General features: G+C 40.3%; 1 protein-coding gene across 1 annotated transcript in view; it reads right to left on the bottom strand.

Annotated features, from left to right (window-relative positions):
* si:dkey-100n23.5 (cyclic AMP receptor-like protein A) overlaps positions 1 to 25,670 on the bottom strand; it is a 123,554-nt gene that overhangs the window by 34,948 nt on the left and 62,936 nt on the right. The window contains exons 7-9 of the mRNA XM_007901434.2: positions 16,477 to 16,555; positions 14,153 to 14,200; positions 11,448 to 11,530 (exon numbers count right to left, since the gene is read on the bottom strand). Coding sequence (XP_007899625.2) covers positions 11,448 to 11,530; positions 14,153 to 14,200; positions 16,477 to 16,555 — 210 coding nt within the window. The remainder of the gene's footprint in view (positions 1 to 11,447; positions 11,531 to 14,152; positions 14,201 to 16,476; positions 16,556 to 25,670) is intronic.

Here is a 25,670-nt window from a genome sequence, read left to right as displayed (position 1 = left end):
AGAGACTGTGTTTACCTCGGCCCCAGGGAAACTGTACCTATTCAGGATCCTCATCAGTCAAATCTGAAACATTTTTCAGCTGGTGGAAACTGTAAGCAACTTGGAGGAATTTATGTAGATTAATAGTAATACCCATCAAACAGTCAGTTTTCCTAGATTTGTCCATTTCCAAACTGGTGAGAAGGGAACCATCCCTCTCCACAGTCAATCAAATTGTTTCTGGGATGTCTCTTCCCCCATAACTTGTCATTGAAGCGACCAACAACAACAACAACAAGATTCCATTTATAGAGCGCCTTTCACGTCGGGAGGACGTCCCAAGGCGCTGAAAGGTAAACCAAGGTGCGAAGGTAAATCCAAGTGATCTTTGAATCCCGAGCTGCTTTTGTATTTTGCATTTTTGAAATTTGAGCATGTGAGGTAATCGTAGAAATTGATTCAATAATTGTGTCATTTTGTAGAACAGCTCTGAACAGAAAGTATTTCTCCTAGACTTTACTGACTTTCTCTTTTAAGTCTTGCAACTGGTTGAAAATTCTTTGCTAATCCTTTAATCCCTTGCGTGTTTTAGAAGAAGCATTCTGGAAACCAATAATCCTGAACAAGAATCATAATACAAACATTTGTTAGCTCTTTTAAAGTGCTGTGGGACGCTACACTGCGTGAGGGGCATTATATAAATGCAAGTTGTTAATGTTGTTTAAATATACCTTATGTAGTTCGGCCACCTTCCTACCACTACACTTCCTGCCCTCCAACCGCCTGATCCCAACCCCCTGCTCAGGTCCAAACCCCTGACTGTCCAGAACCTTGGGACATCCTCCCAATGTGAAAGGCGCTATATAAACATAATTTGTTGTTGTTCAGGACTGATAAAAGGAGTGTAGAGAAGGGATTGGGGTAAAAACAGGTGAAAGAAGCAACCTACAGCATGGCTGTACAAGTATTTAAAGACTTTTTTAAAACTGATTTTCACAATAAAACGCATGTTTTTTTGTGATAAAAAGCTTTTCTCTAATAACAACTACTTTCTGCTTCCACAGACCTGCTGATTGACATACAAATCACATATGATCTCTGAACCCCGTGAATGTACACAGATGGCTGGACCGGCTAGCATTCTTGCCATCCAAGTGTATTACTTGGTGCCAGAATCACTCTCAATAGTTGCTCGTGGTTTGAGACTGAAGGCGTTTTGTGGAAAATGTGGTTGTGTTAATTGACTACCTTTAACATGGGCAGAAAGTGCAAATCAATGATTTTCCTCTCCTCAATTTTCTTCTTTTTGACATGATTTTTTGATTTTGTGGATTTAAAAAATTTTAATGATCCTGAAACATGTTGTATATATATTCCCAAGTATTGGGTAAGGATGGAAGAGAATAAAGTTCATCTTCTCTTCATCCACCTTATGGCAACAATGACAATGATGCACAATTTCAATGTTATGAGTTTGAATTCCACTGCGAACATTGTCTTGGCTCACAACAATAGGTCCCAGCATTGACAATCTCTGAATTCCTTTAAAAAAAAGTCCTTGACATTACTGTAGTGTATTGGTTAGAGCACTCGCCTTGCAACGAGAGGACCTCAGCAAGCGAGAGGACCTCAGCAAGTGAGAGGACCTGGGTTCGATTCCTGGGAAGGGCGAAACAATAGGCAAGTTTCCTTACTCCACACGCCTTTCTGTTTACCTATCAATAAGTAGGAACCCAGTTGTTAGTCAATTGGCAGATCGCTTTCCAGGGGTTAATAATCCCTCTAACCAAAAATGTGATCACTCAATCCATGACTGTTTTGTGGGACACTATTGTGCGCAATTGGCTGCCGAGCTTCGCTCACAAAATATACAGTCAATAGAGCTTCTGCAACATCCCAATGATGTGATAAGACACTATATCAGATGCAAGAATTATTTATTATAATTCAGCGACTCTGTGCAAAGTCTTCTTCTTTCAGATTCTTTCCTCTGACTCCCACTGCGAGGAAATGCTGGACTTCGAGTCCAAAATCGAAGGAATCCACTTAGCTGCCACTGCCCTCCCAATTTCCACCCCTTCCCTACTCCCCCCCCACCCCCCCACACACACTCCGACCACTACCCATCCCTCCTTCCACACCTTTGAACCTGTCACCCCCTCCTCTGTCACATCACTACCATATCTTCCATGATACCTGCTCCCTGGAATGCATCCCCAACCCTCTCCTTAAATCCCAGCTCCACCTCTTACCCCACTACTCACCGACATCATCAACCTCTCCCTGTCATCTGGCACAGTTGCTACCCCCCTCACAGCAGCTACTATCACCCCCAACTTGAAGAAACCTTCCCTTGACCCATCACAGCTATCCAGCTACCGTCCTATCTCCCACCTCCCTTTTCTGTCTCAGGTCCTTGAGGGAGCTGTTGTTGCCCAGCTTTGTTCTTTCCTTTCCTCCCACTCCTTCCATGAGCCCCTCCAATCGGGTTTCCGTGCTGCCTACAGCACGCAAACTGCTCTGGTCAAGGTCACAAATGACAATCTGACCACGTGTGACCAGGGCTCCCTCTGTCTCCTCGCCGCTTTTGATATTGTGGACCACTCAATCCTCCTCCATCGCCTCTCCTCCCACCTCAACCTTCAAGGTTCTGTCCTTGACTGGCTCAGGTCCTACCTTTCACACCGCCTCCACTTCGTCTCTGCAAACGGCTTCTCCTCCAGACCCCGCACTGTCTCGTGCGGTGTTCCTCAGGGCTCTGTCCTCGGTCCCCTCCTCTTCACCCTCTACATGCTCCTCCTTGGTGACATCATCTGCAGACATGGGATAAATTTCCACATGTATGTGGATGACACCCAACTCTACCTCTCTGCCTCCACCCTCAACTCCAGGACTACTGGGGTCCTGACCGACTGCCTGTCCGACATCAAGTCCTGGATGAGGGACAATTTTCTCCAACTGAACGTCAACAAGACCAAGGCCCTCCTGATTGGCTCACGCCAATGCCTCCGCACCTCAGGCGCTGGCAGCATCAGCCACCATAGCTGCACACTCACCCTCACTAAGCCAGTCAAGAACCTGGGTGTCTTGTTTGACCCTGAACTGTCCTTTCTCCCCCACATCGGGGCCAGGACCGGCACTGCCTACCACCACCTCTGCAACATTGCCAGACTCCGCCACTGCCTCACCTCTCAGGCTGCCAAAACCCTCACCCACACATTCGTCACATCAAGGCTCGATTATGGAAACTCCCTCCTTATCAGTCTTCCCAACTTTTCCCTTCACAAGCTGCAGATCATCCAAAACTCTGCAATTCATGTACTCTCACGCACCAGGCTCCTCGACCCCATCACTCCCACCCTCACCCGACTCCACTGGCTCCCCATCCCCCAGAGGATTGAATTCAAGATCCTCATCCTCACTTTCAAGGCCATCCATGGCCTTGCCCCCTCCTACCTCTCTGACCTGCTGACTCCCTACCAACCTGCCCACTTCACCCGTTCAGCAGGTTCCAGCCTGCTCCATGTCTCCCTCCCAACCTGCTCTACCATCAGTGGCCAGCCTTTCAGCCTCTCTGGCCCCATACAATGGAACTCCATCCCACAGTCCCTTCACCTCGCTTCCTCACTTGCCTCCTTCAAGGCCGGTCTCAAGATCCTCCTCTTCGATCGTGCCTTCAGTCACCCTCCCACCTCTCTGCTTTCCCTCACCCCTACCTCACCCCTCCCCCATGCTCGGGTCCTGACCCCTGACTGTCCAGCACCTTGGGACATCCTCCCGACGTGAAGGGCGCTCAATAAATGTAATTTTGTTGTTGTGTTGTTATTTGCTATGTTAAAAAAGACAAGTACATTTGAATCAGTACTAGCATAAGAAAATTGAGGCTGGAATGCACCACGGTAACAATTGTTACCTTTGTGTCCAAAGAGGGAGAAAAAAATAACATTGGACTTTTCTATCTATGCTGTTCATGCCAATTATTTCATAAAATCAGCATTTGCTAAGGGTATGTATGAGGTCATTAATTCAAATGGCTTAATCTGTACATTTTCTGCCTTTTTAAAAGCACTGCTCATTCTCTTTCTTTTGCACCTTTTCACCACAGGTTGGAATTGAAGACCTAAATTGGTGCAACTCTATTGCCTCTTTCAGAGCTCTGTAATTAGGTCAGCAACTTTCTTGTCTGTCCAAAGGTAAACAAGCATAATTCAGATTCTTATCGTGGGTCCTTAAACCAATTTTTAAGCACAGAAATAGCTCTTCCTGTAGCACCTGGTACTAGCTGACAAAACTCTTGACATATGCCAGATGGGTTGAAGTATTTTCTCCATAGGGAACCTATCGATAATGTGCTTTTCTATTTGGATTTTCACTGCTTTTATTCACCGGAGTAATTTGATTAATCTCACCTCCATAGAAATGGTAATCATTGAAGTATGAACAAAGGCAAACCTCAGAAAAGGGTCTAACTTAATGAGGAATATGTTGATCGGATTTATGTTTACCAAAGGATTTCATGCTACAAAGGCTCAGATACTATTTGAGACTACACAAGATCTGATGTTAAGTCTAGCGTAATAATAATAATCCTTGCATTTGATTTAGCACCTTATATCTTCAAGATGGCTCAAAGCGCTTCACAGAATATACTGTACAGTGAATTGACTGTATATTTTGTGGGCGAAACGCAGCACACACAGTGACCCACAGTGACAAACAATGGTCAACTCAATATAAAATGTTATTTTTTTTATTTCCAAATATAAAGCCATATCTTTAAGGTGTTGATCTTTAAGGTGTTTCCATATCTTGGAAGGTGTTGATTTGGCATACCAGATTCTATTTCATTCCTCAAAATGTAGGCAATTAATTCAGGATCCATAATGTGCATTGTGCTAGAAGATATTAGAAAAGTTAATGCAAATGAGTGATCAGACCAAGTAAAGTAATAACATTTAAATTAACAAAAAGTTGTGAATACATCTGTCATTATGTGAGATATATTAAATGTAATGTGAAAAAAGGGAGAGCAACATCATTACAAATTGCAAATCTAAAAGTCCGTATTAATAAGCACATAGTAACTGAAGCTGTGCTAATGAAGAGATTGGGGAATGTTGTGAGCTTATTATCCTGAGATCCGTCTAGACTAGGCACATTTACTGTGGTATGGCCATAGGCATAGCCTTCAGCATCTGGTACTCCCAAGTGGTCTTCCATTCAGCTAACTCTGTCTGACCCTACTTAGCATCAAGGAAAAGGAAGCTACCCAATAACTTACATCGGATACTAAAATATAAATTCCGCATTGCAACATGATCTTTAGAAGAACCATTGTAGCACCTTATTTAAACAATGAACCTACAATAAAGTTAAGTGTTACAATTTTAATATTGTTCATCAGGCAATTATAACGAAAGATACACCCTTCTAATTAGGAACTGAATAATTAAGACGGATGTTTGGACAAAACAAATGGCAAATGCCAATGTGGACACTGAATAATCGTGCTTTTACAAAATATTTATAATATCAATCTCCTCAATATTGTTCTAAAAATGGGTCCTTTGAGCAATAATTATAAAACTAGGGTGACACTTAATTGCATATTTTGGGAGAGGTGCCAGCGCCAGCTTTACCAGAAAACTTTGAGGCTCACCTCAAGGGCTGGTTTTCCTGATTCTTCCGGCAGCTACTGTTGCCAGAACAACAATACTATAGTTTCTTCTGGTGGTACTTTACAGTAAGATCCTGTGATGTGTTTTCAGATGTCTTAACATAGTGATATGGCACTATAGCAAGTGCTAGGATTATCATTACTGTTATTATTTTTCTGAATGTGGTGGGGTATTTTTTCAGATTGGACGTACAAGTCAGCAATGTAATTTTCACAATATTAATCTATAAAACAAAATTTTCCTGATGAATCATATAAATGTAGATGGGCAAATTATATTGTGTGCAACCAGCATTGAAGACATTTTGTTTTTTGGTCAGCAGGATGTCTGAAATTTGTTGGAATTTGGTCTGGAAGAAGATTGTGCTCGAGAAACGTCCTGCCGGTAGCAGAATCTCTGCCCCTCGTGACTGGTCTGCTCCTTTAAGTCCTGTCGACAACCCAAGCTGACCATCATCAGCTGTGCTCTAAAGGATTGTGGATCTGCCAAACTAAGGAACCATCAGTCTCAGTAATTGATTGAATTGATTCCCATATTCCATTCCCAGTCATGTCACCTTGGAACCAACTGAACCCTAAAGAGATCCAGGAGAGCAAACAGTGCCTCTGGAATCCTTATTTGGTCAGCAAGGTGTCTGACGCACACACAAACCCATCACCACGCTTAAGAATATTCAAACCAAACTGCATCCCATATATTACACGTGGAAATTCCAGAGATGATCTTATTGGAATGAAATATGCACTCTCTCCCCGGAGGGACTTAATTTGCTAACCTAATTTCGGAAGTATTAAGTGCAGGTTGGCAAGAGCCAAGGCTTAGGGATGCCAGAGTGTGAGTTGAGGTCCTGTTGGAGTCGAACCCCATCTACTCCACCTACCAAACCCCTCTCACTATCCCCCCCCACCCCCGAAAGATAGTCAAACATTGGTCATTTGACCTCCCTTTGCTCTGCATATAAATGTGTCATTTGAATTGGGCTGTAGAGGCTACTGGAGGATGCAGGAGAATAAGGGCATTGGCCTTTCACCCCTGAGCCCCAGGTCTGAATTCAGCCCAGCCTGAGAGGTCAAACCTATTCTCTATCTGTTGGCTGTAAGAATCTGATGTGAAAGTAGTTTGGCCAAACTTGTTATCAGTGGGGAAAAAATATTGCACCAAACTGTCAAAATTACACAGAGAGGACTCTAGATTCCTTCACTCTCTGGCACTTCCCTACCTCTCCGATCTTCTCACTCCCCAATCCATCACCCGGTGCTTCCGCTTGACTGCCACCAGCCTCCTGTGTCATTCCTCGCACCCTCCGCCCCGCCATTGGAGGTCGCACTTTCAGCCACTACGCCTTGAAACTCTGGAACACTCTCCTTCAATCCCTCCGCCTTTCGCCCTCTCTTCCCTATTTCAAGTCCTGCCTGAAAACCTTCCTCTTCGGCCGTGCTTACGGCCACCTCACCCACCCCCCCCCCAGCTCGGAGTCAGGCTCCACCACTGCTAAGTGCTCTGAGACGCTACCCTGTGTGGAGAGCACTATATAAGTGCACGTTGTTATTGTTGTAGTAGATGAGCTGGTGTGAGAAATGGAAAATGTCTCATTTGTGCATTTTGATTGTGCTCTTCAGATGATGAGCGTAAGTCACTTTGTTGGGGCAAAGTGCAGGGAGCTTTTTCTATGCATCCAAGTGTGACATATTTGACTTAAGAGTGCTTCATGCTGATGTTATCACTGGTAGTTATTTTGTTTATACCTTGTATGTTAACAGATTGTTTTCAGACTGACTGGTTGCAATTTGCATGCAGGCATTCCATCCTAAATGACTAGTCAAACAGGTAATCTGCCAATACCACATATATGCTTATGCTTAGTAAAGCCACAATGGCTGTTTTGTTGTATCCTCTCCAGCATTTACCCACTCAGTTTCGAATCCCTTCATGCCCTGGCACCTCCCTACCTATCTGATCTGCTTAGCCCCTAATCCACCACCCAGCGCCTCCGCTCGGTAGGCTCCGGCCTCCTGTTTGTCCTCATCCCCTCCGCTCCACTATCGGTGGCCATGCCTTCAGCCACGACATCCCGAAAACTCTGGAACACTCTCCCTCCATCCCTCCGTCTTACCCCCTCCCTCCCCACCTTCAAACCTTGCTAAAGACCTTCTTTTTTGATCGCGTTTGCGGTCACCTCCCCCTTGCTCTCCCCCTGACTCGGCTTCAGATTCCGCCACTGTCAAGCACTCCGGGACACAACTCTGTGTGAAGGGCGCTGTATAACTGCAAGTTGTTGATGCTCTTTTCTCCTCCTCTCACAAATACATGACTGTATTGGGATATGGTTCCACGTCCATTGATGCCCATTTGATACTGAAGAGTGAAACCTAGGAAGTGCTATGTGACATGTGTGAAGCTGAAGCTAATCATGTGTCTTACCACACACACCCAGAGAATCCATCAGGGTCATTCTATGTTCACAAAGAACGGTAATTTGTGCCCTCTGTAGTCAAGATTATGACTGATGTAGTGTTCCCATGAATAACACAGTTCAGATCAACAGGTAAATATTGAACCTGGGAAGTTTCAGGTCAGTACAGTTCAGTGTGACCCTGGGCAGTGCATTTACTCACTGAGCAGTTTCCTACACATTTTCCAAGTTTTCACTCGTTCCATGTCGTGACTTTGAACTCAAAGAGTATGCCAACACTCCAAATGCATTATTAGAGGTGCTGTCCTTTGAATGAGACGTTCCGTCTGTTCAACTGAATGTTAAATATCCCATGCATTACTTGGAAATATGAGGGAGTTTCTCCTTGTATCCTGGTCAAGAATTCCTTAAATAAAATTTGTCAGTCATTTCATGGCTGTTTGTAGGTATGTGCAATTGGAATGCTGGTTCCCCTACAAACAGTCACTCTACTTCACAGTAAATCCTGTGAAGCGCTTAGAGAATGTGTTACAAAAACAGAAGTCGCTGGGAACACTCAGCAGGTCAGGCAGCATCTATGGAGAAAGGAAAGTGAGTCAACGTTTCGGGTCCATGACCCTTCGTCAGAACTCAAACGAGAGATGTGTTGATTGTGCGATAAGGTGCTAAACCAAAATTCAAGGATTATTATAGTTTAAGTGGGAGAGATACACACAAAACATAGTGGGGTCGATCATGCACCATGTGTGAACCACGTGTAAACACACAAGTAAATGTGTACAGAGGGAATTACAGGTGATTTTAATTTGAAGTTCTCAAAAACATTTTGTATTAATAATATTTATTGTTTCTTTTTTAACTGACCTATTCAGACCATATGTATTTATGGAACTTCAAAAACCTAAATGTACATAAGCATGATGTTGCTCAATTAAAGTAAATGCCTATATGAATATCTCCACACATTTCTATAGCACAGATCATAGAATGATTAAGCACCAAGTTTGAAGTCTGTATCTGAACTAGTGCAATATTTGGATATTTAGTAAATCAAATGTGTCCTAATCCATAGGTGGAAATTCAACTCACAGTAGGGTTATGTCAGAGGCTCAAGACAGGGAGGAAGGAGAATGTAAATTGTGGGACCACCAAATGTTAAAGAGAAAGCACAGGGACAGAAAGAGTCAGAGAGAGAACAAATCACAGCAAGAAGGGAAAAAGTGAACACAAACTACAAAAGGAAGAGAACAAAACGGAGAGAGCGAAAAGGAGAGAGCAAATAGGGGAGCAAGAGTGCAAACATTACAGAGACAGATAGTGAGGATATAATGGTTAACAAGAGAAAGTGTGTATTAGAGACAGTGTGAATGTTAGAGGGAGAGCAAGCAAACAGGACAGAGTGAGTGAACATTAGGCAGCAAGCAAAGAGAGAATGAATACTAAAGTGCAAACAAAAATAAGAGAGGGGTTCTGAACAGGAGTGAGAGAGTGATCGAAAAAGATAGAACAACAACAATAACAAAAACAAAATTACATTTGTATAGCGCCTTTTACGTCACGAGGACGTCCCAATCCGCTGGACAGTCAGTATTTCGGACCTGAGCTGGAGGTCGGGATTGGGGAGGGTGGAGGGCAGTGGGGAAGGAGAGTGATCAAAAGCACAGTCGAAGTGGAGGGTCTTGAGATGGGTCCTGAAAGTGGCAAGGGAGGGGGCGAGGCGGAGGGACTGCGGGATGGAGTTCCAGAGAGTGGGGGCAGAGTGGCAGAAAGCCTGCCCGCCAATGGTGGGGCGGGTGTGGCAGGGGAAGTGAAGCAGGCCGGAGTCGCTGAGTGGAGAGAGCAGGCAGGATGGTAGAGAATGAGTGGGTGCAAAAAAACAAAATTACATTTGTATAGCGCCTTTCACATCGGGATGACATCCAAAGGCGCTGGACGTCCTCCCGTAAAGGAGAGAACTTGCATGAGAAAGGGGGAATATGTGACAGAATGTGGGCACAAACAACAAACCTCCTTACTCATCTTACATAGATTTTAAATGAACCTGAATTCAGCTGTATTGTTTGCTGACATGAGGTACATTTTGCAAAACAAATATTCCTGACAAAATCAGGGGTTTACAACAGAACGTAGATTCATCACGAAAGATATTCATCAGAATACTGAATTTTTTTGTAATGAGCATCTGCAGCAATTTAATGCTCCAGCTACCGATTTGAAATCAAGATGTACTTCCGGCTCGGCAATACTGTGTAACTTAGAAACACAAGCAATCCAAGTGACATTTTAAAGAATATCGAAGAGCCAATGGTCCCATTGATTCTTCAAAAATGTAAAGATGGTCCAGCAAACCACCAGTATCTTTTTAAATTTTAAAATCTTCGCTTTTTAATGCAATTGGTTCAGATGAAAAATTAAACCAAGGTGCTGCCTACCTGTCCCGATGGTTTAACTGGATGTTAAAGAGATCATGGTATTCTTTAGAACAACATTAGAACATAAGAATTGCTAGAAAAAAGAAAACCAAGGTCCTTCCAGTTTGTCTTCCACCATCCAGGCAGTCGCATGCACATGTCATTTCGCAAACTATATATTGCATCCCAAGACATTATTTTCAAAATAAATCTAATTTGCTTTTGAAAGAATCACAACAGAGAAATGAGTTCTTGCAGTGCTGCAGCCAATATTTTTAACCATCCAAATTCCCCCATGCCCCCCAAAAAGATGAACTGATCATTCATCTAATTCATCTTTGATTGTGGGCCGTTGCTGCAGCAGATTCACTTCAGAGTAACTCATTCTGTAAAGCGCTTTTCAAATGTATTGAAAAAGGCACTAATATCAAATCCAAGTATTGTAGTTTTACTCTTTTTGCAGCGACCACTGCTAAATACATGCAATATATGACTTCCTCCTCAAAGTGGTTTCACCTGGTTTGCCGCAATTCAGTTCTCACGTAAAAATCAGCAATTTCAAACAAGCTGTGTCGACTCAATGTGGTCGTCACATTGACACAGAAATTGCACTATAAGTACTCTACAAGAAGGCTGCTATATTTAAGAACAATTCAGCTATGGTTTCATTATCTGATCACATTGGTTGCTGACGATTTACACTGAAAGATGTCTGGAGCAAACCTTTATGATTATCGATCCTGCACAATTTGCAACAAGGAGTCTAATAACAACAAAGTTTCACTGTAATACATGGAATTTTGTTAAATCAATAAGATCAGATCCGTATCCCCCCACCCCCAAATGGACATAATTCATCTTTAATCTGACAGTAATCATGCACGAGTCAGGCTTCCTGGCGATGGTAATATATAATTACTGCAGCCCTTATTAAGCACCAGAAGGAAGAATCGGATGTTTACTCACCTGTTAATGAGAGGAAAGAGGGATACAGCCAGGTACACAGATGGGTACCATTTAAGTGGCTTTATTTCCAGGGTTAACAGGATCTATATAAAAAAAACACAAAAAAATTCTAACCACGGATTCAGTTTTATCAGTTTTAAATTACTTGTCAGAAAGGTTATTTTAATGGTGCACACTCAACAGAAAATCTTTTGTTAATAAAAAAAAGTAGATCTGTAGTTGTGTTCTGGTACTAATTGCATCTACAGGCCACCAAGCATCTGCCTTCTGGTAAATTAATCCCAACTATCATTAGATTAATTATTAATGTGAGTAACTGCAATGAGTTGGAGTCATGCTACGACTGCGCAATGGTTTTCGAGCATAAGAAAAACACAGAGCCTTTCCTTTGAGTGTTTTAATTCTACAATCATTGCAGTTTTCGAAGTCTGTCAGTCTATTGAGATTGAACAACCTTTTTTTAAAAAAAAACTATTTTATAAATCTGAAATGAACATCTTTGTCACCCTGCAAACAAGTCGTATCTTGTCAAAATTCAGATCAGTTTTTATCTGTGCACAAAAGTCAACCTGCACTAGGGTACACAGGTCTTGGTGGTACCTACAATTTGCTTTGCTTACAATACTAACAAAAGGTTACATTCTACCCCATGTCTTTAAAAATGTATTGTGGCAGTATAAAGCATTTCATACTTTCCACAAGGCACCTTTATGATTGTTAAAAATAGGGAACTAGTAAATATGCAATGGATTCTGTTGTTAACTCCTTTCAAAATATTATCTAATCTTCATGTTATCCAAAGTATGGTCCCCTCATAAGAATAACTGCCCTGAAAATCCGTTTATAGTGAAAATCCACAGTGAGTAGGATTATCTTACATTCTTCAGGGATTTATTTATGAAAATGGGATGCTGGATTTGTTAGCAACACATTTTTGTAGTATTACCTGCAACCAGAGAGGGGCAGTATTCACCTACTAGTGCTGTAGAAATATACTATAAACTGAGTTTTAATTATCAGTACATACAGACGCACATTTAAACTCAACATTTGGAACCGCCCTAGCTGCAAAGTGTTAATAAGGAGCCCTATTCCTTAACCGTCTGTTTACATGTGATCATTCCACAGATTGCAGTTGTATTGGCACCTTTGTGTGAAACAGATGGCTAGAAATCAGGAGTGATCCGCACATCACAGGAAGCATTCAGACTTACTTTGTTTAAGACAATCAGTCATCAGGAAATAGTCAAAATATTGGTTTACAATGAAGAACTTGCTCACATGAAAGAAGATATAAAGGGTCCAATACTTATATTGTTTAAGCTACTCATGACTATTGGAAGTAAAATAAGCGCCTTTGGTTATTTGGAAAAAGTGTGAGTAAACTTGTGATGCTTGAATTTTCAAAAAAGGATTTGGAGCAGAACCAGAGTCTATGCATAATCGATACACAAAGTAGAAAATTAACAGTGTTAAAGTATTACATTTACATATATGCTGGCAAATGGCACTTTTAAACTTGGGGGTGGGGGCGTGGGATGAATAGGATGAGGTTTTGTATATTCTCATGTGAAGGATGAGAAAAAAGGTTCCAGGTCCTGTTTAAAGTACACAAACTATTAATGATTATAAAACTACCTAAACAATCAAATGGCTGCTAAAATCAAAGTTCACAATTTACAGAAACACCATTAGGTCACACCTTCATAACAGTTTTAGGACCGATTTCTTAAAATTCAAAATGACACGTAGTGTATAAACGTTTGAGTGTCACTGCAAGAAAGCATCAATAAAATCTGAAATTATAATCTGAATTTTATGGAACCTGCATTCTGATATTTTTAAAGCAATCTTCTTCCTCGTTTAAGTCCACTGAGACACAACCCTCCCTAAAAGGTGCTCCAGTATATGTTGCAGCTCCAGATCTCCTGAGCAATGCAACACACAATCACAAATTGGGCGGGCAAACTCCATATCCGTTAATACTAAATTGGTGAGGGATGACTCACACTGTAATTTCCCATCCCCCACGAAGAGCCACATTTCCATCCCTCAGTAACTCCCCCTACAGTGAGACTGATATCATCTCATTTACGTAGGCAAATTAAATCTAGGCCATGATGCTTCTTAATCTACTTTACAATATTCACCAGACTACAGGTGTTTAATAAATTGCCACAATGTACATGTTCTCTAGTCTGAAGGAAGTCTTCTTTTTAAGGTGCATTTGATGATGAAACTGTTCAGAATCCAAATGCTACTGACTATTTATAATAATAATAATCTTTGCATTTGATATAGCGCTTTTCACGTCTTCTAGACGTCCCAAAGCGCTTCACAGAATATACTGTAAAGTAAATTGACTATATTTGTGGGCGAACATGGCAGCCAGTTGCACACAGCAGTGTCCCACAAACAGTCATGGATTGAAAATGACCAATTTATTATTGTTTTGTTTTGGAGGGATTATTATTAGGCATGTGGAGTAAGGAAACTTGCCCAAGGTTTCGCCCTGCCTGGAATTGAACCCAGGTGTTTCGCTTGCAAAGCGAGTGCTCTAACCACTGAGCTACAGGACTCCTATTTCTTTAATTGTTTCTATCAGACTACCCTAAAATAACCAGGGAGAAGGAAATCAAGATATAAATTATCAATACTTTGATTCACGAAATTCGCATGACCATAAGTCAAGAATTGAACTCTACCTTGCTTCGTTCTCTCTCAGGGTCATATGTGCCAGACCAAGTTAAAACCTGCATGAAAGAAATGAGAGAAACACTGTGAAGGAATCTTTGAAAATTTCTTGAGAAAAACAAGAGATCACATGTACAGTATGTGCAGCCAGAAAATTCAAGTTCAGTACACCAAATGTACCTTCATACACAAGGGTTTAAAAATGTACATTATAACACAACCTGAGTGCTTCTCTAATTGAAAAACTATGATGGTTAAAAAGGGGCAATTATTTAACAATGTCCATTGCTCAGCACCTCCTCATTGTATTGAGATTGAAATCAACAGTTCAGTTAAAGTAGGGAAATTAAAACTGGAACCACTTCAACTACATAGTTTATCAGTTTTCAATTGTATCTAATACCTACCACGTGCTTTAAAAAGTAGAAAAGAAACAGGCTCGTAAAATGAATAGAATAGTAGAACTATTTTAAAAAGAATATGCATGAAATAATTGTCATTAATGGATGGTCTTGTGGTAAAAGCTTTGCGCTTATATCTCCTACAACATGACCTTGACGGAAGAAAACAGCTTCTAATATTTCAATATTCACCTTGAATCTTTCATTATTAATAGCAGTGGTTTGCTAGAATTTTACTAACGTTAAATTCAGTACCTGAATTGCAGAGTTACAAGGATCTAAATTAATTCAGACACATGCCAAGGAATCGAGTTTATTTTAAATTGGTTTATAATGACTGCCCACTGGTTTCTGCCTCTGGTATACCTCTGATTGCAACCACCACTTCATAAGAATTTAGCTTTGAAGAACATGAAGACATTTTCACATAACATCTGGATGAATGTAGATTCACATTTAGACTGTTGGATATTGAAGGCAATAAGAAGCAACAATTAATAAACATTTACAATCAAAGTAAAATAAGCAATAAGCTTCAGGTGGAAAAAATTAATTTCTATACTTTAAAACCAAACTGGCTTAGTTACTTTGTTGCATTATACAAAGAAGTCGCCTATGGTAAAACTATAAAATAAAAAAAAATCCTTTGTTCTTAAATGTTTAATTATTCAAGAAGAAGTGATTGCATTGACAGCAGCAAGGGGGCAGTAATACAGCAGGCACAGTTGAGCCACTGATCTCGCAAAGCTTTTTTAGAAATGCAGCAGACGACACTTGTGGGTGGGATGTCTGAGTGCTGACTCAGCAGGAGCCATCAGCTTATCCAACCCCAAGACATCAATTATTACAAAGAGGCTTTCAGAAAAACGCACAAGCTCTCCAGGCCAGGCACTGTTGGGTTTATTGATCTTGTAGATGGCAGAAACTTTCAGAGTGCCCGTTTCCATTAGGACGGTGGCTATCCACCAATTAGAAAAAAAATCATTATTCAGCAGCCATCAATTGGTTTCAGTGCCACAAAGGATAAAATGCTGTCTTCCATTGCAGAAAAATTGTGCGTAGAGTAATATAATGTTGAGGGCAGTTGGGAGAGAGTGCATTTTGAAGAATGTAACATGTGACACTGATGAGCATGGTCACATATAAAGATCACAAGGTTTGGTTGAAGAAAGCCTTTTGGCTCATGGTACCAGATAGGACAGACTAGATGTCATGCTTCAAATATATACATACTGTTATTAAAACAATCTTCATGGAGAATGTAAAAAAAATACCCTAAATTTTCCACAGATATCCTACCTTTTTACACTGAAATACCAGTACAAATCTAATTTTGAAGTCTGGGGCAGTCAAAATTCACCTGGTATTATTTTGTACATATTAAATGAGAATACTTCAACAAAAGATTTAAGTGGCAATCAGAACATAATAATACAATCAGGGTGAATGATTGATAGATTCACTGACATACTGACAGCTTCTGCATAATTACCATTGGTCAATGAGTAGGTAAACTGCCAACGTTTTTTCCAAAAAATAAAAAAGGTTGCGTTTAACCAGTATCAACCCGTCTTCAGGATTTAAGCAAAGGTTTACTTGATATGGTAATGAGCTAACTACCTAATGTTCATGACATTAATACAATTTTAGATTCAGTAAATAAAATGATTATGAAATGGAGGCAACTGACAATTTAAAGAATCGTTTTGGAAGACTATTATATTACTTGTGCAGAGTAAACACACAACGAGCAGCTGAAGGGTTAATTAAGTTGAAACTGCACAACTTAATTGTTTTTAAAGTATCAACAAAAGTAATTAAAATTACATTATTGACCCATTAATTATCAAGCAAAAATGTCACAATAGTTATCAACAATAATTTTGACCAAGCTGCAAAATAGCTGGCAACATATTTCAGAAATAAATTCTTACCCTTTGTTTAGCGACGTAAATAATGCGAAGGTAGCAAAACATCATCAGGAAAATTAGGACAAACAAGGGAATATACCATCTGCAAAAAAAAATTGGATCAATATGCTATTGTTGACACCCACCAAGGCTTATAGCATTTTCATAGATAAGAGTATTCAATTGTTTTGAAAACAAACATCGCTTCAAGAGCGAAGTTACCTCCTGCCTGACACAAGCTCTTTGTGTAAGTGTGTGTGTGTGCATTGTGTGTGTGTTGGTTACATCATTTTAACAGTAGAAAATAATATTTTTTCAATGATATTAATGGAACTGGAGAATGAAAAAATTTAACTCTAAGTGGAGCTCTTTTGTTTTAAAATATTTATAAATTAGTCAAAAAGTACGGAAATCGATTATATTTTCAAATCGCACCTGTGAGACATGAAAGAGGCAACTGACCAACACTGAGCAACACAGCATACCAGCCTCAATAGGATTACTTAGTGTCTTGGAGCTATGGGGGAGTGGGGGGAGTTAGATTGTGCTTCTGATTACTGTGTATGGGCATAGTGACGGGCTTTGGGTTTAACTGGGTAGGCTCCTCCGTCATACTGTATTGCCCATTATGTAATTCTTCATTATATTGTAACTTGGCATCAGTCGCTGCCATTAGGCAAGAAGGAAAGAATAATTTTCAGGAGGTATGTTTATAAAAACTGGCATGTCGGTGCCCATGGAATTGTTCCCCAGCATGAGTTTTCAGCAAAGGAAGAGTGAAATGGAAGGAGGGGGATTATGGATAGTGTATTAAAGGACACTGCCAGAAATTGGTAGGATTGTGTGCTTGTGTCCCAAATTCCCTACATAACAAGTTCTGTTAGGGCAAGGATGTATGTTTATAAAAACTGGCGGCTGACGGAAAACAAGGGAATAGTTTGCCAATTGCACAAGAGCATTGCCAAGATCTCAGGAACAATTACCTGTCAATTCTGTGTGTGTTTGTGTGTGTGTGTGTGTATGTGGTAGGGGTTGGGGGCGGAGTAGAACGGGTGGCATATTATGGCATAATTCTCATGCTACGGCATAAGTGTAATTCTCATTCATGGTGGTGGTGGGGGGAGGGAAGCATCCAACATTTAACAATGAGTTTACCAGTTATACAATGTAAACTGAAGATTATTATTTTTTGTGTGATCCAATATAGATTTTGATAAACAACAGTGTAGTTTTGTAAGTACTGAGTGGTTAAATGGACCAAAAGGTGTCACATTGAGCTATATCTAGCTGTAAGTATATGAGTTAGAGTGCTTAGAGACATCTTCCCAATGTTAAAAGCTTGAAAGCTCCATAGAAATATAAATTGTCTTCAATAATTGTATGTGGAGTCCTGTAGCTCAGTGTTTAGAGCATTCATCTTGCATGCTAGAGAACCTGGGTTTGATTCCCAGGCAGGGCAAAACTTGAGGGAGGTTTCCTTACTCCACACACCTCACTTTAACTACTAGTAAGTAAGAATCCAGTTGTTAGCTGATTGGCCGATCACTTTTCCAGGGATAATAATCCAATCAAATTTAAAAAAAATAATAATTTGGTCATTCAATTCACGACTGTTTCTGATCACTGTTGTGCACAATTGGCTGCCGCATTTCGCCCACAAAATATACAGTCAATTTACTTTACAGTATATTCTATATCAAATGAAAGGATTATTATTATTATATTCATGAGAAAGATCCAAGGTTCTATATCGAGTTAGCTGATCCCTGTTGTGGCTGCAATAGGAATGCTACACATGACCTCATTATCTCTATTTTGGGAGGTGAATTCAGCTTGCTGGAAAGTGCAAATGGATGCATATTGTTTGAGTACAATTGGTTGCTGACACTGACTGTCTAGGCTCACAGTTAAAGAATAGTCACTGGAGAATAGCCAGCACCCATGGAACTGCACTCTACAAGTCATCTTCAGGGGTGAAAGGCAGAGGAGAGAAAAGTGGCTTGTCGGGGAAAAAAACTCTTGTGTGAATGACCTCTGAGGAGAGATTGGCTGTTGAGTAAGTCTCCTGTTTGAGGAAAATATCAGTTGTTCTAAACCATTAACTATGAGAGAGTTACGCAATAAATGCAAAATAATTTCATTTCTTTTTGCAGAGTGCCACAAATTAACATTTTTTTTCAAATCAACACAGATTTTCATTCATAGCATGTGAACAGCTTAAGTTGAAAATTGATTTTGAAAATCAATTTTAGATCAGTATCTGGCATAATAATAATAATCCTTGCATTTGATATAGCACCTTATCTGGCAAAGAAGCGCCAAATCGGATCTTGCTAAATTAAAAACAAAGACTATGGCTGTCTCCATTCTGAAAGGCCTGGAGTTGAGAAAATAGTCTCCTAACACAGGGTGGTGGTTAGTTCTCAACTGGTCATTAAGGATAGTTTCCAGCAGATATAGCATTTCCTCAATTATCTCCAGGGATAGTTAACGAACAGAATGAGATTCTTATTTCCTCTTGAAAGTTTGTCGTCTTTGGTTTTTCAGCTAATCTCCTGTCACACAATGAATATGATTGAAGCTTTCATTTGCTGCTTATACAAGGAAAAAAATAAACCATTTAACTGCTGACAAGAACAATTTTCACATGTTCAAATGTCTTACAAAGAAAATCAAGCACTATTAATAGGGCTTCAATCTCATAGCCAGTAACTGGTAGTGGGTTTCCTGTTGACTATAGGAGGATCTCAAAACTTTCCACTTGGCACTGGACCATTTATTACCAATGGGATGTACTTCTCACAGCCCACTCATGATGTAGCATCCCAGAGAATGATATACAAAATGACTGCTCCCTGGCCATTTCCAAACAACTGTTCTAAAGCATGAAACACAAGAATGACTGCTATCTCCATTTATAATGTTTAAGAATTGGTAACAAAAATATAATAATTGATTCTGCTGGAAAAAAGCAGCAGAGTTTTATCTTTCTTGTTGTTCAGCCAGTTGTCTGATATACTGAAAAAACATTTTAATGCTTATGAGTATCCAAACCAGTTTGACAGTTCCACATTTACAGACAAACTTTGAATGGTGTGCAATGTGCACTCTCTTCATGGAGAGACACCCTGCTTACCTAATTTCAGAAAATATTAATAATCCTTACATTTAGTATAGCCTGAAAAAATGACTGCACATTTAAATTCAATTGCTTTCGATTGACTTAGTGAGTAAAAAGACACCACAAACTGCATAGGTTATAGGGAAGGTTACGACAGTTCAAATATCAGGTGAGTGCTGAATTTAGCTCAGCTATAATGCTATAAATGGCCTTAGTGCACTTGGTTAGGGAGGAGAAAAATCAGCTTGAGTTCCTGCTGAGAGTCGTGTGAGTGTGTGGACAATAGTGGGGAACAGGTTCAGGGTTGCAAGTGATGCCTCCTATTGTCAAAAAACTTACCAATAATTACTCATGCATGAATCTTACCAGTAGGAGAATGTACCTGAGGTTGCCTAGCACCTGTGGAATGATATTTCAGTAGAAGCAAAAAGATGTCAATGCCTTCAGAAGAGGGGAGGAGAACTAAGTGTAGGAAAAACATAATAACCTCCATATTCTGCAGGAGGACAACTAATATTGCTCATGCAAACAGCATTGACAATTCAGTGTGAAGTATCCAAATTTGGTGACTCCATTTAGAAGTGTTAAAATTTAAAACTGTAATATGCTGTCTGTTCTATCATCAATGCAAGATCTATGACCAAGCCAAATGGTAAACAGTGAAGGGGAAGGGTCCATAATGTGGCCCACAGACTGCAGGTTGGCCATCCCTGGTCTAGATAGTAGGAACCTAAGGAGAGGAGAACCAAAAAGATCTGGGCATTCAGATCCACAAATCCATAAAAGTATCTACATTGGTAGATAAGGCTATAAAAATGCCAGTGAAATATAATATAAAAGTGAGGAGGTGATGTTGAATTTAAACAAAACTTTGCTTAGACCACATTTGGAGTAGTATGTCCAGTTCTGGTCTCCAAACTATAGGAAGGATACAGCAGCGATGGAAGGATACAGAGTGGATTTACGAGGTTGATACCAGGGGTGACGGGTCACTGCCATCAGGATAGACTTGATACCTTTTTCGCTAGAGAAGAGATGTTTAAGGAGGCACCTAATATAAGTGTTTAAAATTCTAAAAGGGTTCGATAAGGTTAACATAACTTGGCTGTTTCCACTGGTTGAGGAGTCCATAACCAGGGCACGCAAATACTGTATAAAATCGCGACTATGGGATCAAAAAGAGAAATTAGTCGGAACTACTTCACACAGAGGGTACTGAGATTGTGGAACAGCGGCTGAATCAGATAGTATAGATAACAATAATAATCCTTATTATTAGATGCATTCAAGAGGAAGCTAGATCTTCATATGAGAGAGAGGGGAATAGAAAGGTATGGGAGGGAGTAAAGGAATGGGTGGAGACTCATATGCCATATAAATACTGGCACAGACTGGTTGGGTTGAGTGGCCTGTTTCCATTCTTTGCAAATCTATGTAAGAATTACTAGTGTTAAACAACTTAAGTAACTCAAATGCTTAAACTCTGCAATGAGTTGAGATCTGAGCTTCGTAAAGGATTTTGGTAGGAATGGTTACACAGTAAAGTAGATTTTAATAAAATGAACACAAAAATCCTTTTCTTCTGAACAATGGTGACTTTAGAAGCCCTCTTACTGGGTGGTTTATAGGCATGCAATCGTGTTACAATATTCTCAATAGATTATACTGAATTAGAATATGGGTATTCACAGCAGATCCCATGAGTAAGATTAAAACTGGAAAATGTTTAAAGTTAGTTTTTAATAAAAAGCAAGTGATATGGAAAGAGAGGATGAAAAAAGGTTCTTTGATGGTTTAATGAAACTACAAGTCACCAGTATGCTGAAGTTTACAAGTATAAAAAATTATATGTGGTTCTATCCTTAACATTAGTTCAATAGACAAGTAATAAATAAATGGAAATATATATAAAAAATACTGCATCACTCCCCACCAGTGAAGAGGTTAAGATCCTTGCTTCACATCACTGTGACTACAGATTTGAGGTCCAGCTATGAAATATCTTTAGAAGATCGGGAGTCTCACTATGGGAAAGATTCTTTTTGAAATTATATCCTAAACTAGCTATACTATTCATCAGCGAACGTAGTACAGGATTAGTGTCAGACAATGTGGAGGAGCCCTGCCCCATTCATCTATTGACCTAGCTGAGGGTAGGTTCAGTTGAATTATGTTATTCAACTAGGAACTATGATAGATATTGAGAAAAGGGGAAGTAGTTTGGTAAACATGTGTCATACAACATATACCCCTACCCAGACCTCAGCATGACATGTAGGAAAAATATGTTCAATTAATTCCTGCCTTGTCAGATAATGCAGAATTGAACAGCCCAACCTCTATGGAATGCTTGTTGAGTTTGGTTTGCAAACCAACTTCTTAAGCCAAATTGAAGTTACATATATGACTTCACTTGCCTCCATCATCCAAACATACACCATTGCTGTTCCATTAATATTTAATTTAGACATAGGATAGAATAACTCAATTATATATCTCCCCTATATGTGCTTGCCTTTAAGTAAGTGGAATTTACTACTGCTTTTAAAAAAGTATTAAAGGATTCACTATTTAGACACAAAAGCCACAAAATCGTCTTGTGGGTGGATTATATTCTCTTTTGATGTTCATTGCACAGCTCTCCCAGATTTCAATTCCCCTCGCCTTTTAAACTTTATTGAAAAATGTAGTAGGATTTCTGGTAAAATAGTTAATTCTGAGACTGAATACTTAGCAATTTTCACATATTGCTTCAGATTACACCTGAACCCTTCTCATTGGTATTTCTCATGAAACATTATTTAAATGCTAAAAATCATCCTAATCAATCTTCATGAGTTTTACACCGGAAATCATGTTTCCTCCCGATGGAAAAGGTGAGTTTCAATGTCCACATCACACTCATAGCTTTGTGATGTATAACACATAAAACCTGGCCAATATTCATCTCAAAATCTCTGCGACTCCGTACTAGGTATGCAGTGAGTGGTGCACTCTATTACATTCAAGTAAAAGGGCACTAGTTATTCCCCACATTTCTACACATGGCATACACTTGATCTCAATTGGGCATCTGAAGAATCTGCATACCCCAAAGGAAAAATGTGGCAGATAACCAGGAGCTGAGTCAAGGGTGGAAATGGATGAGTCACGCAAACGCGATGCTTATCCATGCTCAAAATGGGTATGTGTCTGAAGGGGTGCTAAACAAAAACTTGTCAGAATCAAATCAAACCCTGCGCAGTCTTACAGTTTCCTGCCTTTGTCACCACCTCACTGAAGCTTCCCATTATTAATCCTACATTTTATGAAACCTTCCACTTCTACAATTTAAATCTCTAGAATAAATAGAATAACCGGTCCCTTTATTTCTCTATAAAAACAACAAATGACATTTTGTCCATCTGTGACCAGGGTTCCCTCTATCTCCTTGTCCACCTTGACCTCTCTGCTGCCTTTGACACTGTTGACCATTCTATTCTCCTCCACCATCTCTCCTCTCACCTAAACCTTCATGGTCCTGTCCTTAACTGGCTCAGATTCTATCTTTCACACCATCTCCACTTTGTATCCACAAATGGCTTCTCCTCCAGCCCCCGCACCGTCTTGTGCGGTGTTCCTCAGGGCCCTGTCCTTGGTCCTCTCTTCAACATGTACATGCTCCCTCTTGGGGACAGCATCACAGACATGGGGTCAACTTCCACATTTACGCAGATGACACCCATCTCTATCTCTCTGCCTTCACCCTTGACTCCAGGACCACTGCTCTCCTGACATAATTCCTGTCAGACATCAAGTCCTGGATGAGAGCTAACTTTCTACAATTGAAAGTCAACAAGACCGAGGCCCTCCTGATTGGCTCCAGTCAGTGCCTCCACATCTTGGGCATTGGCAGCAACACAATCCATGAATTCACATTCCATCTCACTGAGCCAGTCCAGAACCTTGGTATCTTTCTAACGCTCAACTATCCTTTCTATCCAACATCCATGCAATGACCCGCTCTGCCTTCCCCCACCACCGCAACATCGCCCAGCTCCGCCACTGCCTCTTCTTTCAGGCCACCCAAACCCTCATCCACACATTCATCACATCTAGTTAGTTGACTATGCCAACTCCCTGCTTGTCGGCCTTCCATCCAGATCTCTGCAGGTTGGGTTCTCTTCCACACCAGGCTCCGTGACCCTATCACCCCCACCCGGCTCCTCTGGCTTCCCATAGAATTCAAAATCCTCATCCTCACCTTCAAAACCATCCATGGACTTGCTCCTTTCCACCTCTGTGACCTGCTAATGCCAATATCAACCTGTCGGCTTCCTCCGCTCAGCAGGCCTGCTCCACGTCCCCTGCCCGGCCCGCCCCACTATCCTCTCTGTCCCCACGTATTTGAACTCCATCCCACAGACCCTTCGCCTCGCTTCCTCCTTTGCCTCTTTCAAAACACGTCTCAAGACCCTCCTCTTCACCTGCCCCTTCAGCCATCCTTCTAACCTTCCTGCCCTCCACTCCTCCTGATAGCAACCCCCTGCTCGAGTCCAAATCCCTGAAAGTCCAGCTCACTGGGACGTCCTCCTGACATGAAAGGCGCTATAGAAGTGTAATTTGTTGTTGTTGTTGTAAGCATATTTAATTTTTCTACATTCCCAGGAGCATTAACTACTATTATAGACACTGGCCAGGTACCTACCTCAAATTCTGCCCAAATAATCCTTTCACCGAATATGTCCCATTTCAATGTTTTTTCTAAGTTTTTGTGCTTTGCTAATGCTATTTCTTCTCTGGCTTTCATTTGTTCTCCACCTAAAAAAGAAATTAAACTCTTATCCGTGATACTATTCACTTTTTTAATATTTGTTTCTTATACTTTTCAAGACATCAGTTTTGTGCAAAAGAAGACTTTTGCATTGAATGAAAACATTACGTTGTCTCTGGCGTGGCAAACAATTGAGGGCATGGTTTATAATTGTGCACAGATCTCCCTTCACTTCACCCAAATTAAGACAGACACCTCCTGGTGCATTAGTCTGCACTTTCTGTTTCGTACATCAAGCCTGAGTGGTGCAATCATTCCACCGTGCCAAATTTGGGGAAGTTTTCTCTCTGTGGACTCACCCATAGAAAAATTGTTGAGACGACCTACAACCAGTAGAAAGAGAACTTCCATTCCGTTATGCTAGGTGCAGCTAAAAACAAAGTGACCAAATACACCATCATTTCACCAATTCACTCTTTCACCCAGATACAATATGAATGTGCTGTCCTGCCCAAAAAGGCTAACAATTCTGAAGAAATATTCTGAAGCAAAGTGGATTTAAATTTACTGTTGTGGAAAAATAAAACAGAATTTCCTCCTCCCCAAAGGTTTGCCCTCTTAATAAGAGATTTCTGTACCTGTTATGCAAATCGTGGGAAACAGGTGCAGAGAGCAGCATCAAATTGGAAGGAGAGTCAAGTGCCACTGGAGCTTTATCAAGGTTGTGTGTACCACCTGGATAACCTTGCCCTGTACACTTAATTGTTGCTTTATAAACAGATTTGGTTACAATATTATTGAATGGTTTCAGGTATTACAAACATGGCATAATATAAACCACAGAGGTGGCGCAACAGGAGTAAGAGACCTGCTTTGCAGAGTGCACTGACAATCGTTTTACAATGCAGTCTAAAAGTCACTGCTTGAGATTGCATCTTATAATGCACAAGTTATTCTTCCCTGCTAATCAAACGTTTAGAAAAAGAGAATGAACCTTTTATACATATTTTGTAAAAAAAATTCTGAGTTTCACTCTACATTTCTATCACCTCTTCTGTATAACGAAACTAAATAATCCCCCCAAAAAATTATATTGCAAAGTAACAGCAAAAATTGCTTTCTTATTTAATCTGCGCTCAGTTCCAAAATACAGTAAGTACACTTTACAGTATATTCGGTGAAGCGCTTTAAGACATCTTCCTGACATGAAAGGCATTATATCAAATGCAAGTATTATTTTTGAATCCATATTTTGTATGTACAGGATTTCAAATAATTTGCATACAATGATTCCTAAACTGCCCAAATAGATTTAATTTTATTTACTTTAATTCAGAATTATTA

The sequence above is a fragment of the Callorhinchus milii genome, unplaced genomic scaffold (assembly GCF_018977255.1).
Source record: "Callorhinchus milii isolate IMCB2004 unplaced genomic scaffold, IMCB_Cmil_1.0 Scaffold4, whole genome shotgun sequence".
NCBI classification, from domain to species: domain Eukaryota; kingdom Metazoa; phylum Chordata; class Chondrichthyes; order Chimaeriformes; family Callorhinchidae; genus Callorhinchus; species Callorhinchus milii.
The sequence above is the reverse complement of the archived record's forward strand: the minus strand, read 5'-3'. Positions and strand labels throughout refer to the sequence as shown.